At 49.4% G+C, this 16,205-nt stretch overlaps 1 protein-coding gene across 3 annotated transcripts in view; it reads right to left on the bottom strand.

Annotated features, from left to right (window-relative positions):
• ARMH4 (armadillo like helical domain containing 4) overlaps positions 1 to 11,842 on the bottom strand; it is a 51,112-nt gene extending 39,270 nt beyond the window's left edge. For 2 of the 3 annotated variants that reach the window (XM_014871490.2, XM_088166367.1), the window contains exons 1-4: positions 11,779 to 11,842; positions 4,657 to 5,983; positions 3,624 to 3,836; positions 2,178 to 2,396 (exon numbers count right to left, since the gene is read on the bottom strand). In XM_014871490.2, the coding sequence (XP_014726976.2) occupies positions 2,178 to 2,396; positions 3,624 to 3,836; positions 4,657 to 5,932 (1,708 nt within the window). In that variant the 5' untranslated portion in view covers positions 5,933 to 5,983; positions 11,779 to 11,842. Of the gene's footprint in view, positions 1 to 2,177; positions 2,397 to 3,623; positions 3,837 to 4,656; positions 5,984 to 11,778 lie in introns of those variants that run through there. The other variant, XM_088166368.1, reaches the window with a different exon arrangement.
• Positions 11,843 to 16,205: the final 4,363 nt, after the last annotated feature.

Below are 16,205 nucleotides of genomic sequence, written 5' to 3'. Positions count from 1 at the left end.
AAGCAAGCCTTATCCTCTACTGCGTCCCGTCCCCATATCCTATAATCCCTTTATAGGATTTCTCTGACTAGGAAGGGCAAGTAAAACCAAGCTTAACCATGGAACCAAGGCAGGAAGATATTTGTTACCCAGCTCATCTCTCCAGAGTCCACCAGAGAGGAGGATAAGCTCATCTAGACATATTTTCATTTTGTCTGTGCAATTTGATTTTTAAAACAGTTTTGCATCCAAGCCAGGCAGGTGAATACACAGATGCAATTAACCACAGGCAGTTTGGCACAGATGGTCCCCAAGAAACAGAGTGAGCTGAGCAGCAGGGGTTTATATTTAATGATGAGCCAAGCCTTCAGTGAGGGAAGTCAGCAGGACCCCACTGAAAGCAGCAGAGCTCACTCAGCTCCTTGCACTTCCTCCAACAGTGAGCCAGGCATGGCCTCTCCCCAGGAGGCCAAGATTCCTCAGTAGGGACCCAATCATGTCCCTGAAACAGCATCCCCCAAAAACCTGAGTATCCTGGGCTAGAGCTCCACGTAGCTTTAAAGGAAAGCATCCCCAAACAGCATCTAATATCTGACAGTAAACACCAGGAACTGTAATTTTGGGAGCTAAGCTTCTAAATGCCACTCTACCATGAGGATGTGATACTCTCCCATTGCCATTAGGCAGAAAAAGATGTTAAGAGAGCAGAGCAGTAGCTCAAAAACCTTCCTTTGTGCTTAACTGGGGCAGCACCATCCCCAGGCAGAAAGCTTTTCCCCAAATGGTAACTGTCCCATTTTACAAGATGTGGACTGGTGACCCCCAGCTCCAGGGAACCTTCTGGCTCCCTGCACAAAGGTCTAGGCTGAGCAGAAGAGATTTAGACCACAAAAGCTGTGCCCGTTGTCAAATCCACACAGCACAAGGCACCTGCAGAGCCAAGAAACCCAGATTTCCACCTGAGGCCTCATCTTTGAGGGCACCTGGTCCCAACTACAGCCCACATTTGCCTCTAGAGCAGCCCAGAGCAAACAGAGTGCAGTAAGAATCCAAGAAAGCTGCATCAGTCCTGTCCTAAGCAGAAAGATTTTTTTTTCAAAATGCCTGTGCAGAAGGTCTCATTAAATTGAGAGAGACCAAAGCTCAGCTGAAACTGAAATCCCTCTTATCTTCCCATGCAGAAACTCAGGCTTCTAAAGGAGATCCCAGAGGGCTATAATACACTTTAGCCTCCTGAATCACACTGTTCTTGCTAAGCAGAGACATTATTTCCCAGCCTGAAATAAGAGGTTTTCCCCGCACACACGACCTTTCCTTCCCCTGCTGCCACTCTCCCATTAGCACCACATCCTTGCCTTGCCAGAGACAGCCAAGATCCATCCTGGCAAGGGGAGAAGGCTGCAGTTGGAGTCCCAGGGAGCTCAGGGAAGGCTTCAAAGCCAGCAGCAAGCCAGGCACACGCAGTGGGGAAGACTCCCAGCTTTGCTGCCCTCTAAATTTAACAGGAGTGAGAGTTATTGCTTCCTGCAGAGAAAAGATGCTGATGAGCTGTTGTCTACAGCACCCCACCTCTACTCAGAGGAGAAATACCATCTGGCAATGCCACCCCTGGAGAGCTGCCAACCTTTGCAGTAAAATACTAAGGCAAGAGAAGGTCAAGATAAAGGAAGGGGAGCAAAAACAGGCAGAAAGATTAATTCCTGCCAGGTGGTATCAGCCCAGACATTGGAGCACAGAACTGGATGGATGAGCAAGCAGAGAGGAGTTCAAGTAAGAAAAAAAGACCAAGAAGCAGTTCTCTGCAGGAAAATTGTGGGTGAGTAAATAGAGGACAGATCAGAGCTGCAGAGCAGCTCCAGGGCAGGATCCGCTTCACCTCAGCACCCCTTGGTGGGCGCTCCCTGGCACAGAGCTCTGCAGTGGATGCACACACCAACACTACAGGTGTGCAGAGCCAGACTCTGCTCCTCCTTATCCAGGAAAAAAACCGACTCCCACCCCCCGGAATTTCAGGCATCCTCCAGGACACTGCTCACTGCTTGCTTCCTGTGCCTCCTGGGAGAGGACAGGCTTTCCAGTAACTTTATTGGGAACAATAAGGTGTGCACAGAGGCGAGAGACAAACAGACAAGCTGGGGGCTGTCAGGGCAGGTGTGGCACTGCACAGGAGGCCACCTGCCCCTCGGGCTCAGGGCTACCTTCTGACTCCAGGCGCTCCAGCCCGTAGGTCACTGCTGTGCTGCTCCTCCTCTCCGAGGGAAGGGCTGTTCTCCTGACTGAGGAGCCCACTGATGCTGGGGTTACCAGGACCACAGTTCTGCTGGGTGGCTCCTCTGTCTGTCCAGCTGGGCTAGAAGACATCCCACCAGGGGCTGGGACAGCCTTCTCACTGGTGACCAGGATCCCATCTGTCAGATCTGCAGAAAACAGAACCATTCAGCATAACAGCACTTTAAAAAAAAATAAAAAAAAAAATCAAAAGACTCCTTAATGAAAACTTAAAGAAAGTTACTCAGCTCTTGCTTCCTTTGAGACTCTGCTGTAATGAAACTTGCTCCTCAAGGGCAGCCAGCAAAGGAGGTTCCCCTTAATGAGGGGGGAACCCTTAAAGGTTTTAATTCCATTGCTTTAATGACTACTCATCACCACACCCTTGCAAGATCAGAGCACCAAGACACCAGCTGAGAACAGAGCCAAGTGATGGATCTAATAGTTCATTACAAAGATAAAAGTTGGTTGAAATTATAATTAAATCCCAGAAGCAAATTCAATTAGTGGAAATTGCCAAAAGAACCTTCTCCCCCTTACAAACTGACCCTAAATTTAGAGATAAAAATGCAAACAGCTTTCTTCTTTAGATGCCCTGCAACACAAGAATTTCCAGAAAAGCTGCCCAGCAGCATTTTCATTACAATGGTCCCCACTACTGCAGAAATACACTCCAGCTCAGTCAGCCTCATGCTGAGGGAACCCTTGCTACACTCCTGCCAGGAAGACAGGCATGTACCTGCCAAGGTGACACTAAACCAGCAGGCAGCAGCTACATGAACCTGACTGCTTAAAGCATTTCTGTGTGAGCCACATCAACCTGAGAACAACCCACCATTCCTCAGGGAAGTGGGGAAAAAAAAAAAAAAAAAAAAAAAATCACTGCAGGCTTCCACAGCCAAGGGCCTGCCAGGCTCTTGCAGGAGGGTGCCTTTCCCCCACCACTGGCTGCCATGTAATCCTGATGAAATTTTCATCCTCTGGACTGAACATCAGCAATTTGTGACTACCCTGGGTTCCAGAATAAAAAACTCTCCCTCCATAAATAAAAAATTAAGTGTCTAAAGCTAAAGGCAGCTTGCTAGCAAAAACAGATGGGGGATTGTAAGGTTTGGGGCATTTTTTAAAATCCCTACTCCACTTATTTGGGGAAAAAAAAAAAAAAATCCATATTCTGGCAAATTCAAACATGGATCTCATGGTATGGGCAGAAAGCAGTAGCAGCCAGGTTTAGAGGCAGAGGGCAAAAGGTTAGCAAAAAAAAAAAAAAGTCACTTAAATAAGGGTCTTGTGTTGAGACTGGAGTGTCCAGGCACTGACACTGGTTTCAGATGCACCATCCCACTTTGTGTGAAGTCCTTGAAGCAGAATCCTACCTTCTGTATCCACAGGGCTCACTGAGGAGGAGGCACCAGCTGCCACCAGCACCTCGGTGGCACTGGGAGCTGTCAGCACCTGGCTGTCCTCCCCGCTGTTCTCCTGAGGAAAGCTGGCAGCCCCTGCTCCCTGCGTGGCACCAGACACCTCTGCCACAGCTGGCACAGCAGCATCAGCCTCCTGGACAGCTGTTGTCACCTCCTGAGTCACACCTACAGCAAGAACATGTGTCAGGGCACACTCACAGGACAGCTGACAGCAGCAGAGCACACATCTGAAGCTGATGTAATATAAAAGGAATATAACTCCATGCATTAATAAAATTTAGTGACCAGCTCCCACTGAAACCTCAGCTATGCAGAAAGGTTTGTTTTTGTTGCATAAGTCTTATGGACAGTGTTGTTTCCCCAACATCTGGGAAACAGCAGAGAGGGAACCTGCTGACAAGTCAAGTGCTTATAAATTAATCTAGAAATTAATCAGTCAGGTTTCAGCACCAGCCTGCAATTAGCTTCCCTTTTTTTACAGCAAAATTAGGTCTTTTTGATGCAGTGAAGGGAAATCATGCTTTTGCATCTGCAGCCAAAGAGGAAAGAATAAAGATGCCCAGCAATTAAAAAGTCCTCATCAACCTAGAAACATGTCATTGCCCAACACTTGACCAGACCTATTCTTTTTATAATTTCCTTTATATTTTAAACACTTAGCAAGAACACTGTCATGAGGCTGAAGGTGCCATCCCTGGAGCTATGTGCAGGGCAAGGTGACACCATCAGCCTGTGGCAGGCTGTCCAGGAGGAGCTCTGCCTGCAGGTAAGAGTTGGGGCAGGCACTGGACAGCCACAGCTTCACTATGGGGTGAGGAGACGACACCAGGAGTTTGTCACAAGGGCCAGCAGCTCTCTGCACAGGACTCTCAACCTGAGCACCCTTGTAAAGACATTCAGGACATCAGAGGCTTGCAGGCTGCTGGTACAGCTCACTTTAAATCCCAGAAATGAGAGGCAAGTGTCTGTAACAGGCAAGTTTTACCTTTCCATGAACTCTCCAGAGTAGGAGACAGCTCAGGCTGGGTATCTGTCACCACGGCAGCCTCTGACTGTGATGGAGGGATGCTCTTCTCCTCCTCTGCTGTGACTGCACTTATGTTTTCCAGCGAGCCAAGATCAGCTGTGTCTGCATCTGACAGGTTCCCAGTGTGGAAAGCATCACTGCTGCCTGTGGAAGTTGCTGGCAGCTCCTCCCCTCGCCCTGGCACCGTGCAGTTGCTCTCCCCGGCAAGCTCAGGCACCGGTGGAGGGGACACTGGGGAGGGCACTGCTCTTGTGGCATCCTCTTCCTCCTCCACACCTTGCTGGGTGGTCTGGGATGGTTCTGTTGTCCCCAGCTCCTCTGTCACTTTCTCATGAGACAAGCTTCCCCCTTGGCTGATGTCCCCCAGTTTTGTGTCATCCCAGTCAGGTGGCACAGTGTCCATAGGGGGGATGGTGACAGTGCCAGCCGTGGTGGGCAGCTGCTGTTGTGTCACACCTGTCCCTGCTCCTGGGTGAAGGAAGGCCTCAGTGGCCACAAGGGGATGGTTGGCAGCCACAGAGGTCGGTGGAACCAGGGATCTCAGAGGGCTCCCAGTGTGGGCTCTCAGCACACCCAGCTCAGAGGTCACACCTGCAGCCTGGGCAGTCAGGGTGACAGAGTGGCCACTTGCTGCTTCCCAGCTGGGAGAGCTGGGGCTCAGAGTGGGCTGGGAGCTGCTCTCTGCTTCTTCCTCCTCGTCAGTGGTCCCAGAAAGAGGGTTTGCTGAGGGGCTGGCAGAGCTGGGCTCCCCTGCCACACCACCCTCTGTTGTGGCCTCACCAGACTCCTCCTGGACTGGGGGGCTCAGCGTGGTCACAGCTGTGGTCAGCATGGCCCTGAGTGCCCCATCCTCCTCCAGCTGGGACTCAGTGGGAGCCAGCTCCTCCTCCAGCACAGCAGGCAGGGTCCCAGCAGAGGGGTGACCCCCCAGGCCCTGGCTGGCAGGGAGAGCTTCTCCTTCTGCAGTGAAAGCTTCATTTAGGGGTGTCTCAGATGGCTCTGCTGACACTGCACATGGCTCTTCAGAAACTGTCTGCTCAGAAGGGCCCAGGTTCCTTTTCAAGTCCACCATGCCTGTCCTTTCATCTTCCAGCCCATTCCCTGCCCAGGGGCCATGGGGAACCTTTGTCACATCCCTCTCCTCCAGGGGCTGAGCCAGGCATGGCAGGCTGGAGGACAAGAGCAGGATGCTGCAGGTGACTACACAGATATTAAATCCTTCTGATCTCCTCATGGCTGAGAGGAGATGTATCCAGAAGCCTGCAAGGCTGACAAATCCAGAGACCTAGAAAGGGAAAAAGGAATCAAGATGATGCATACCCACAACCAACCACAGACCCAAGACCTTAAATAACTGGGAGATCAAGTCTATGGCCAGCTGTGAGCAGACCCCTCCTACACATTCCATGCAATGAATTCCCCCATCTGTTTTACTATTCTCAGCCTACCCTACCTGAAGATGCCAGACAAAACCAAAGGTTGAGCTGAAGCCCAGGGCAGACCTTTCCCTCTCACCCCAGCAGCAGAGAGTGCTAAGCTCAATACCCTGCAGGCATCAGACCTGCAAGCAATGGTGTGGATCAACCTGTTTGTCCTGAACCAAATCCAAAAATGATGCTGGTCAGGGCCACGAAGCCTCAGGTTTGCTCTGGCCAGCCCCGTTCTGTGCATTGGCACAGGAGGAGGACAGGCGAACAAGATGAGTCTGTGGGGGACAGTACAGGACCAGAGCCACACCAGGAGGCTTTTAGGGCTGCACCGTGTCCTGGCTGAGCTCCCTGGCCCCACAGAGGAGGCTACAGCCCAGAGAGCAGCACTGCTGCATCAGCACAGTGCCCCTGCTGCACTGCACCGTGGAGGCACTTCCAGGTTTCACACCCAGAATCACTGGGTGAGCCCAGAGTTTCCAAGAGAGCACTGAACCTGGAGCCCAGCAGTGATCCAGCCAGCTGGATCCTGCCCTTGGCAAGCTCTGCTGCCTCCAGGCACACAGCTCCAGCTCCCAGACACCTCCCTTGGGCACATGCCTCAGTCCTGGGCTTGCCACTCCAGAGCAGAACATCCCACCCAAAGCCCCACAGCAAACACCCCCTGCCACACAGCACATCTGGGTGCTGCTCCTCCTCCTCCCAGCCCCACGAGGCAGCTGGTCAGGGACACAGTCAAACCCTACTGCAAGTTCCTCCAGCCACCAGCAGCTTCAAGTTCTTTCTCTCACGTGTTCTGCCAATTGTGGGGCCTCCAACATAAGAGAGACCTTGAGCTGTTTGGATAAGTCCAAAGAAGAGCTACCAAGTAGATCACAGGGCTGGAGCACCTCTGCTACAGACACGGACTGGGAGAGATGGAAGTTGGAGGAGGGAAAGCTCCAGGGACACTTTGGAGCACCTTCCAGTGCCTAAAGAAGCTCCAAGAGAGCTGGAGAGGGACTGGGGACAAGGACATGGAGTGACAGAGCAAGGAGGAAAGGCTTTCACCTGACAAAGAGTAGGTTTAGATTAGGTACTAGGAATAAATTCTTTACTGAGCATGGTGAGGCCCTGGCACAGGGTGCCCACAGAAGCTGTGGCTGCCCCATCCCTGAAAGTGTCCCAGGCCAGGGTGGACAGGGCTTGAAACAACCTGGGATAGTGGAAAGTGTCCCTGCCCATGGAAGGAGGTGGAACGAGGTGAGATTTTATCATTCCCAAGTGATCTGCTCTTCCCTTTGGGCTGCAGGAATAACAAATATCAGCTAGGGAAGAGGTTGGGGCTGTCAGAATCACCCCTTAGTCTTCCAAAGACCAGCAGCAGCCACCCTGTGCAGTCTCACTGCTTACAGGCACCAGGATAAATCCCTAAACTTGCCACACTCGTCATTTTTCCACCCAAACAACACATCCCAGAGTATTACTTGCATTTGTACCCACAGAGCAGAGTCACACAGCTCAGAACCAACCACTGCAGGCTCCAGCAGCTGGTTGAGCCTTCAGGGCACACTGAGTCACTTTTTCCATTCTCCCTGAAGCCTCATCCCAGCAGTTTGAGCTACTAGAATAATTCCCCATTACAGGCCACACACATGCACCAGGTGCTCAGGGACAAACAGAAGCATCAAAAATCTCTTCACCAGCCCAAAGACCTTCCACTTTATTTTTAGCATCTTCTGTCTCTGAAGGATGGGTGGCCACCCATCTATTTTCTCTATCGTCCCCTCAAAAAACAGCTGAAAACTGACAATATTTAGCTCTTCTTCCAGGCTAATTCTTTATGCACTTTTGTAATTAAAAAGCACTAAGAATATATTATGCAAGTTAAATTGTTAGTGCCTAACTACATGCATCTGCCTTACCATGCAGCTGAAGATAAATTACATTCACTTCAACACCCCTTTAGCAAGTGTAAAGAGCAGGCATATTGAAACATTGAGAAGTTGGTTATTTTCTATTTAAAAAATAGTTTGGCTTTAAATACAGCTTCTCAAGGAGTCAGGAACATTTAGGTGGCACAAATGCTTTCAGCAGTGCTTAAACATAAACAGAACTCCAGCTGCACTTGAAAAGCACTTCTCTTGCAGTCACATACATTATACATATGTATATACACATCTGTACAGATATTTTGCAGCTTTCTAGCTCTAGGCTCTCAGATAGCCCAAGACACTCAGGACGTGGTTAGCACAATAATAATAAAACACTCATCTCCTCCCAACCAGCTTACTCCATCTTCACTAGAACCTTTCCTCCTTCTGGGTGGTAGATAAGGTGAGCACTCAACACCAGCCTGATAAGAGTTCCTGGGGTCCTCCAGACAGCTTCATATTGTTTCTGCCAGTCTGAAAAGCCCTGGTGGTCACAAGCCCACATTTCTATAGGGCAAAAAAAATCACATTGGAGAGTTATTTGCTCAGGGAATCCACAACATCCAGATTAAGTTAACCTAGACCTTCCCACTGAGTGAAAGCAGGAGACTGTGACACGGAGTTTGCTGCAGGATAATGGCACAGGTTCACACTTCAAAGAAGATTAGTCAGGGCTTAAGATCTACTTAGCTTTAGGAAGAGGCAGGATTAGAGAGTGTATGAACAGCAGTGACCTGGCTATCTGCTTAAGCAGAGTTTGACACCTTGCTGAAGCACTTCCACTGAATGCAGAAGCTGCAGGTACCTGGCTGCAGAGCAGTCTGTTCCTCAAGCTGCAGAGTTACACATTTATCCTCCCATCTGGCTATTTTTACAGCCAGCCTGCTCTCCAGCCCCAGCCAGGCTGGAGCACACTGCCCTGACCAAGCACCTCCTCTGGAGTAAGCCTGAGCTTTTCTGTCACCAGCTCTGAGCTAGTAACCCAGTATTCCATGCTGCAGGAACTCCTTGTCCCCAGATTTCACCTGGCATCCTGAGATCTGAAGCCCCGGAGGCAGCTGCCAAGCACTGGCCAGGCTCTCTGTGGAAAACTCATCCTTGCTTCCAATAGGAAGCACACACTGAGGGCAAGAGACAGTGCCAGCTACTTCCCCTGCACTTAATGACAACAAATCCCAGGAGATGCAGTTCCTCCAGCCGCAAAGGCAGCACAACTGCAGGCAGCCAGGGAGCTTTATCTTTAGCATGGAAAATAATAACTTTTCTTTTAACACCTGGTAGGCTGGAAAATAACACAAAAGGACTGCTAGGCTGAAAATAGGGGCCAGAACTGGGCATCTCCAGGAGCTACCCACAAGAATAACAACCATCTATCTCGGTGGGGAAGTCAGGAAGCTGAGGGACAATAAATATAAATTGGTCACCAGCTGAAGCAGTCTCGGGCTCAGTTGGATCTTTCTGAGCCAGGCTGCTTTGCCTACTCCATACAATTAGCACTCACAGTAGTTATTAAACCATTAACCCCCTCTGAATTCTGGAGACTTGTTCGAGATCAACTCTTGGGGGGCCAACAAAAGCCAGCTCAGGAGCCCCAGCCTGTTATGGTCACCCCAGCAGGGCAGGCTTGCAGGGGACCAGCACAGAGCAGAGCAGATGTCTCTCCTTCAATAGCTGCTCCTTGCACGGACCAGTGGTTTGTGGAGACATGCTGCAAAGGATTAAGCTCCCCCTCTGTCCCAGCTACTCCCTCAGACCTTTTTAAGAGTTTCACCCAACCAGTTTACTTAGAGAAAACAACCCCATTCCTCCCTCAAAAAAAAAAAAAAAAAACGGCAGCTGTTATTTTCTGTCTTTGGCAAGTTATGGCTATGTTTCCACCCAAATTGTTGGAGCAGTGAGGAAAAATGTACCAAACTCGCTTGAATTAATAACTCTGCTCTAATAATCCCTCTGACACAGGGAGGACATTCACACTTGCAATGAAGTGCCTGCATGCCTCATACAGCAGAGAGCAGCACATGAACAGGTCAGCCCCAGACAAACATGCCTTGCCTTTGAAAAGAGCTTCTCACACCTCCAAGCACAAGCCTGGTGTCAGCCTGGGCTGGCTGAACAGTCCTGGGGTGTGCTCAGCTCTGCAATTCACCTGAAAATTCATAAGGGAACCGGACAAAAAAGCTGAAGATCTTTTAATGTGAAGATTTAGCCAAAACACACAAGTCAAACAACTGCCAGCCGTCAAGTGCTCTGTTACAGGGTGCTAATGTATGCCATCCAAGCCTCATTACTTGTGCTGAATACAAAAGGCAGCAGATAATACACTGCAGAGCTCCAACTCCTACTTTTGTGCACAAGCCGAGAAAAACGCCTTCATCTCATCCTGCTTTATGTCCTTGCCCAGCTCAGCCGAGTGAACTGGGGAGCCGATGCCCTTCCAGCACACACTTCAGGTAAACAGAGCTCGACCAGTTCAACCACCCCCAGCAGCTCAGTGAAATCCCAGTAGTGACACGACTCTAGCCAGCCACCAACACAAAGTCAGGTGAGAAAAATTATGTAGAGACAAGCACACATCAGAGGGGCACATCCTCACCTACCCTTGAGGATGCATCCTTAAAAGCAAACAAACGAGGTATTAATATTCTGTAAGGCCAGCTTCCCACCAGTCCCACTGAGGCACCTTAATACATAATACATCACCTCCACTTCCAGCCTCGGCATTCCAGCTGTAGTTCTTTGAGGAGCCAGAGACATGACATGTTTTAGGCATTATTCCCCCAGCCACCACGCGAGATCACTTGCTTTGTTCCGAACAGCACACGGACCACCTATGGAAATCCCTACTTGGATTTGCAAGTAAAAGCTGCATAGTTCTCCGTGCCTTCTGACCCGTGCCGGGTCCCCGAAGTCTAAGGTCTACCACATTCCTGAGGGATTAAGATAGGGAGGAGGGGGGTGTTTAAGAATGAGGCCAAAGGGTGCAGTTTTCAAGCTCAGAAGGACAGAAGCGCTGCTGCCCAGCCTGCCTGGGAGCACAGGGAGAGCGCTCGGATTCCAACCAGCAAAAAACGCTCCACAATTCCAGCGCCTCACCTAACGCTGACAGCAACACCACACAGCAGATCATGAGTCCCTGCAGGTGAAGGTTTAAGAGCAGATTAAATGCACCTTGTCAGGCCCTTTTGGATTGGGCAGTGGGGTCCAGGGAATAGGATTAGGGCTGGCTCAAGGCTTGATTACACCCAGCACGCCTGCTTGCCGGGCACACATCCATGTCCCCGTCCTCCTTAGTCATATTTACAGGTGACTTTACACTCCAGAAGTGCTTTCTCCACCCACCGGGCAGGGGATCAAGTGCGAACAACCTCCCGGGGACTCCTCCTGCCCAGGCCCGCAGCAGGACAGAGGGACAGCGGCGGTCACCCCCAAACTACCCCCGCCAGAAACACACACCCACCCCCCTAAAGCTTTCCCGAGAGAGCCCAGCGGGACCCGCATTCCGGCAGGGCTCACCTCCCTCTCCCCGCTGTCCGTTCCCCATCCCCCGGGGCTGCAGGGACCAGCCGCTCGCCGGGAACAAAGAGCCGCGCCGAGGATGCGCTGCCCCGCGGGCAACCGAGCATCGTCGGAAAAAAACCCACAAATCGATTCCAAACGCATAACCACGGGGCAAACGCGACACGGGGGGTGGATGCGATACCCGGCTGTGTGCGTGTCGTGTGTCTGTGTCCCGGCCTCACCTGGCTGTCGCCGTCCCCGCCGCCGCCCGGTGCTCGGCGCTGCCCCAGCCCCGCGGCCGCACGGGCGGAGCGGAGCGGGCCGCCCACCGGCGGGCGGTGTCGGGGGCCGGTCCGCTCCTCCCGACCGCCGGCCCCCGGTGGGTTTCGTGCTCCCCGACACCCGCAGCCCCCGGGAGAGGCCGCCCGCAGCCGCGTTTGGCGTTTGCTCCGTCTCCAAAGGGCAAGTTTGAGCATCCAAGCGCTCGGCTCCCCGCACCCAACTCTTCCTTCAGTGCCCGACCCGAGGAGCTGCCGCTCTTTGCTTGCCGGGAGCTGTAAAAACAAGGCCTACGGCACCCTTGAGTAGTTTTCCATCTATTACAGATTCTCCTCCAGTGTTTTCAGCTGCAGAGGTCACCTTCCCCTAATACTCCCTCTGCAAAAGGAGACCAACTTCTTAAATAACAACACCCGAATTCAAAGAGCTTTGTTCAATTTCCCTGTTTTGACGCTTTGTTTTAAACGCCTATTTGGCCAGTACAGAAGAGTAAACAGCTTTACTTGTGCTTTCCTCCTCCCATCTATTTTTTCTAATAAAACCCCCATAACTAACAAGAGAAGAAAACCTTTAGACCATCAGGTCCTTGCTCACGCACCAATTCCCTTTGCCAAAGAGTGATTCAGAAGCCCATACCTTGACTCCAAACCCCAAAGGTGAGAGTGGTTCAGCTTCCTCTTGTTCCCCCGAGCCCAGTGCCAGGGGCAGCACAAGGGTCCTGCTGCACACCCAGGGTTTTATACTCCCTCTCAGGCAGGGGCTCATTGAGAGAAGGGCTGCAGCAGGTGCAAGGTGTTTGAGCTGGGCAGGGACAGGTGAGGAGAAGCCAGAAAAAATGATCTCTCACAGGAGGCAATGACTGTGGTGGGGGGATTTTGGGGAGTGGAATTGCTAGGGGGGGATTTTGGGGAGTGGAATTGCTAGGAAGGACTAGAGGGGAGGTATAGGAGAGGTGAGATAAAATCTTGACTTCCTAATGAGCATGCTCTACCACACTAAGCAAATCAGTGAATCTTCCAGTTATGGTAACAAACTACAAAATAAACTTTACTTTGTTTTGCACACAAAGTCAGATGTAACCTGCTGGTACAGGTCACTCAGCTCTTTAAATGAACAACATAACTGGTAGAAGAATATTAGATACTCCTTATCAGCAAATTGTTCATTATTTTTAATGTTCACTGTGCTACTGGTAATAACATTTATGTTAGTGATTTGCTCTATTTGTGTCTCTAAGCACAGCCCAAAATTTTAGCTGTTTAACTTTAGAGAAACAGTGTGTTTTCTACTGGATTTCAACCAAACTGGACCCAATCCAATTCATTCGGTTGTGGCACTGTGCATCCAATATTAAAACTTTCAAAAGATAGATTTGTTGCAAGTTAGGGCAGTTTTTTTTCAGGGAAATATTGCTAAGCCCTGCATGAGTTGAAAATAACGTGTCAAAGTGCCTGTATCAGCAATAAAGACAGCCAGTGACAAAAGGCATCAGAAAGAACTTCAGAGTTAGGCTTGGGGGAGGAAATGGTCACTCAAAACAATGGGGAAAGTCCCTTCTGAACTGTAAAATCTGGGGAAATTATTCATTAATCAATATTTCTAATGGTGTGGTATCTTCATAAATAAAACAGAAATATGTGAAAAGAAAGGTCTCCTCTAGGACAGATGGGGTGGGAGGGAAGGAAGAGGTAAGAGCTGCATTTTTCATGCCATGTTAAAAGCCATTAACTCCTGGATCAGGGACTCAAAACTCTTCACAGGTTCAACTCAACAGATCCTGGCCAAGGGCTCTGGCTGAGAAGAGGGGGTGGCTCAGTCATGCAGGAGGTGCCACCTCTCAAGTTAGTGGTGCAGCCAGATTTTCCAGGAGACCAAAATCAATTCTCAAGAGCAGCACTGCACCTTGTGGTGGGTCTGGGATTGATTCCCAAGCTGTTCAGTGTGTGGGGAAGGGGGCAGGAAAACAGGGACCACTCCAGCAGAAATCAGAGCCCTCAGGGATGAGTCAAGGGATTGGACTTCAGCAGCTTTTCCACCTAACAGCTGACCTGGGGTTCAGAACAAGGGATCTTCCAGTGGAAGGTGTCCCTGCCCATAGTAGGGGGTTGGAACAAGATGATTTTTAAGGCTCCTTCCAACACAAACCACTCTGTGATTCTATGATAGTGTTTTCAATCCCATTTCTATCTAACCTTTACAATTACTGAAAAAGTTACTTAAAATGTAAAGCATGTGTAAGGGATGATTTAGTGTTCTCCAAGGATGCAGAGCACTTAATAGACTGGAGAGGTTTTCGCTTCCCCCTTGCCATCGACTCTGAACCCAGACTGGCACCATGTCCTCTCAAGGTTAGATATTCCACTTCCAAGCACTGGAACCAAAATAGCTGGTTATCTGTGGTTTTTTTTCCCTGCCTAAAATTGCACATTCCCTGTACGCTGCAAGTTCCTCTTCCCCGCATAACCTGCCAAAATCAGAGGCTTCTGCGTTATCAACAAAAATATCTGCAGACTGAAAGAAAGAGGCATGATGAAAGAGGCAGAAATCAGAAATCATCAGAGAGCACTCTTTTGTTATTCCTTTATTACTTGGAAACACAGATTTTTAATTCAAATCAGTATGCCATGGAGCATACACGGAACCAAGCAAAACAGGCCCCACTTCCACAGCAAGTTAAGAAACATCCATTCCTCTCCCCTTTTACCCTTGCTCTGGGTTGAGACATTTCAGTACAATCCTCTGTCCTTGTCCTTCAGAACTTCTCACCTGAGGTGAATTCAGAGACTAAATTTGGATGTAAGCAGGCTCATTCTTCCATGCAGGTAGCATAGCTGGGAAAGAGTGGGACTCATGTCCCCTTCCCAGCTCTGCCTTTTTAGAGGACTTTCAAAACTGAATTTCACTGCTCTCAGCCTCCACTTCTTCTGTAAAATAATGATACCTAATTTTTGTAAGAGTGTCTTATAAAATCTGTGTATTATTATGGCAGCCAACTCTGTTGTACAAAGTAACGATACATCAGATTTCTTTCACAGAACCCAAAAAGTACCAATAGCACGTCCTAATTAAGAGACTAGGTCACATAAAAATTTATATGAAGATATATTTTGCCTGTATAAAATGAACTGAAAAAATCATTGTCCTGACAGCAGAATGCTGCACCTTATGCTGCTACTCCTGGCACCTGTGAGGAGATGTAGCAGCTATCCTAAGTATGTCAGGACATGCCACAGAAGGTAAAGGCAATTTTAAAATAGTTACCGTTAATTTTGCTGCTGAATGACTTTCCCAAATTGAATATTGGGGACATCCAGCACACAAACCAGTGCACTTCTCCATCACAAGACTCACCTCTACACCAGCTGGTAACATCTATTTTAAGGGGGCCCTCTCTTCCTACTAAATAGCAATCACTGGAATGGAGTAGCCCTGAGTAATTCAGGGAAAGTGAGAACAGCATCCCCTGTCACAGAGAGAAAACAACTTCAATTTGAAAAAGTTTGAGACCAATGAATTATTTTGAATGTAACCATGTTATGGATTTCTTCTTCCTCTGACTGCAAACCTGATAAACGTTAACTGCAATTTAAACTCAGTCAGGAGAATCAACTTGGATTCCTTTTTTCCATGTATCTCACTGCTGGCACTAACATGAAAGCTGGGCAAGGCCAAGTGGTGCCAGTGCAGCCCCACTGGCTGGGATTTACAGTGATCAATCCTACAAGGAACCACGGGATCCAGCTTTTGCTTCTCAGCTCTTGTGTTTCTGAAGTGCTCACAGAGCAGGAAAGCCATAAGAACTTATTTTTGTCACTAAAGTCAGCAGATGTGACTTGGAGAGCACACAGAGCCCAGATCTGCTGAGTAGGAAATGCCATTTTTACACACTCACTCTTCAGAGTAGAACCAGGCTTGTGCTGACTGGCCCAAGGTCACAGGAATCTGTTGCAGTTGCTCTGGGAATACAGCCCAGGAGGAGCAATGCTCACATCCATAACAGAATCACAGCACAGCCCTCGCTCTTCTTCATATCCTCCAACAAAATCGATGCAGTTAATGCCAAGGTATACCACATGTTACAATTTTGCCAGAGATGAAGTGCTGAGGAAGTCCTCCACCTGCATACTGGAGTCTCAGCTAAAACATGAACGATCTGTCAGTTCCCTTGGATATTTCCCACCCCGTCCTACAAACTCCACTACAAAATTAGGCTGACAATAAGAAAAGCACTGGACCCACTACCCCAAAGCAGGCTGACCCTAAGCCCTGCTCTGATATTAAACCCAGCTTCACAAATTCACAGAAACAGAGAATCAAACACCGATCTCCAAGATCATTGAGTCCAACCTGCATCATCTGAAATATGGTTGTTCTCACACTTAATACCCAG

Source organism: Sturnus vulgaris, chromosome 6 (assembly GCF_052056855.1).
Source record: "Sturnus vulgaris isolate bStuVul1 chromosome 6, bStuVul1.hap1, whole genome shotgun sequence".
Taxonomy (NCBI): domain Eukaryota; kingdom Metazoa; phylum Chordata; class Aves; order Passeriformes; family Sturnidae; genus Sturnus; species Sturnus vulgaris.
This window is presented reverse-complemented; position numbering and strand designations above follow the sequence as displayed.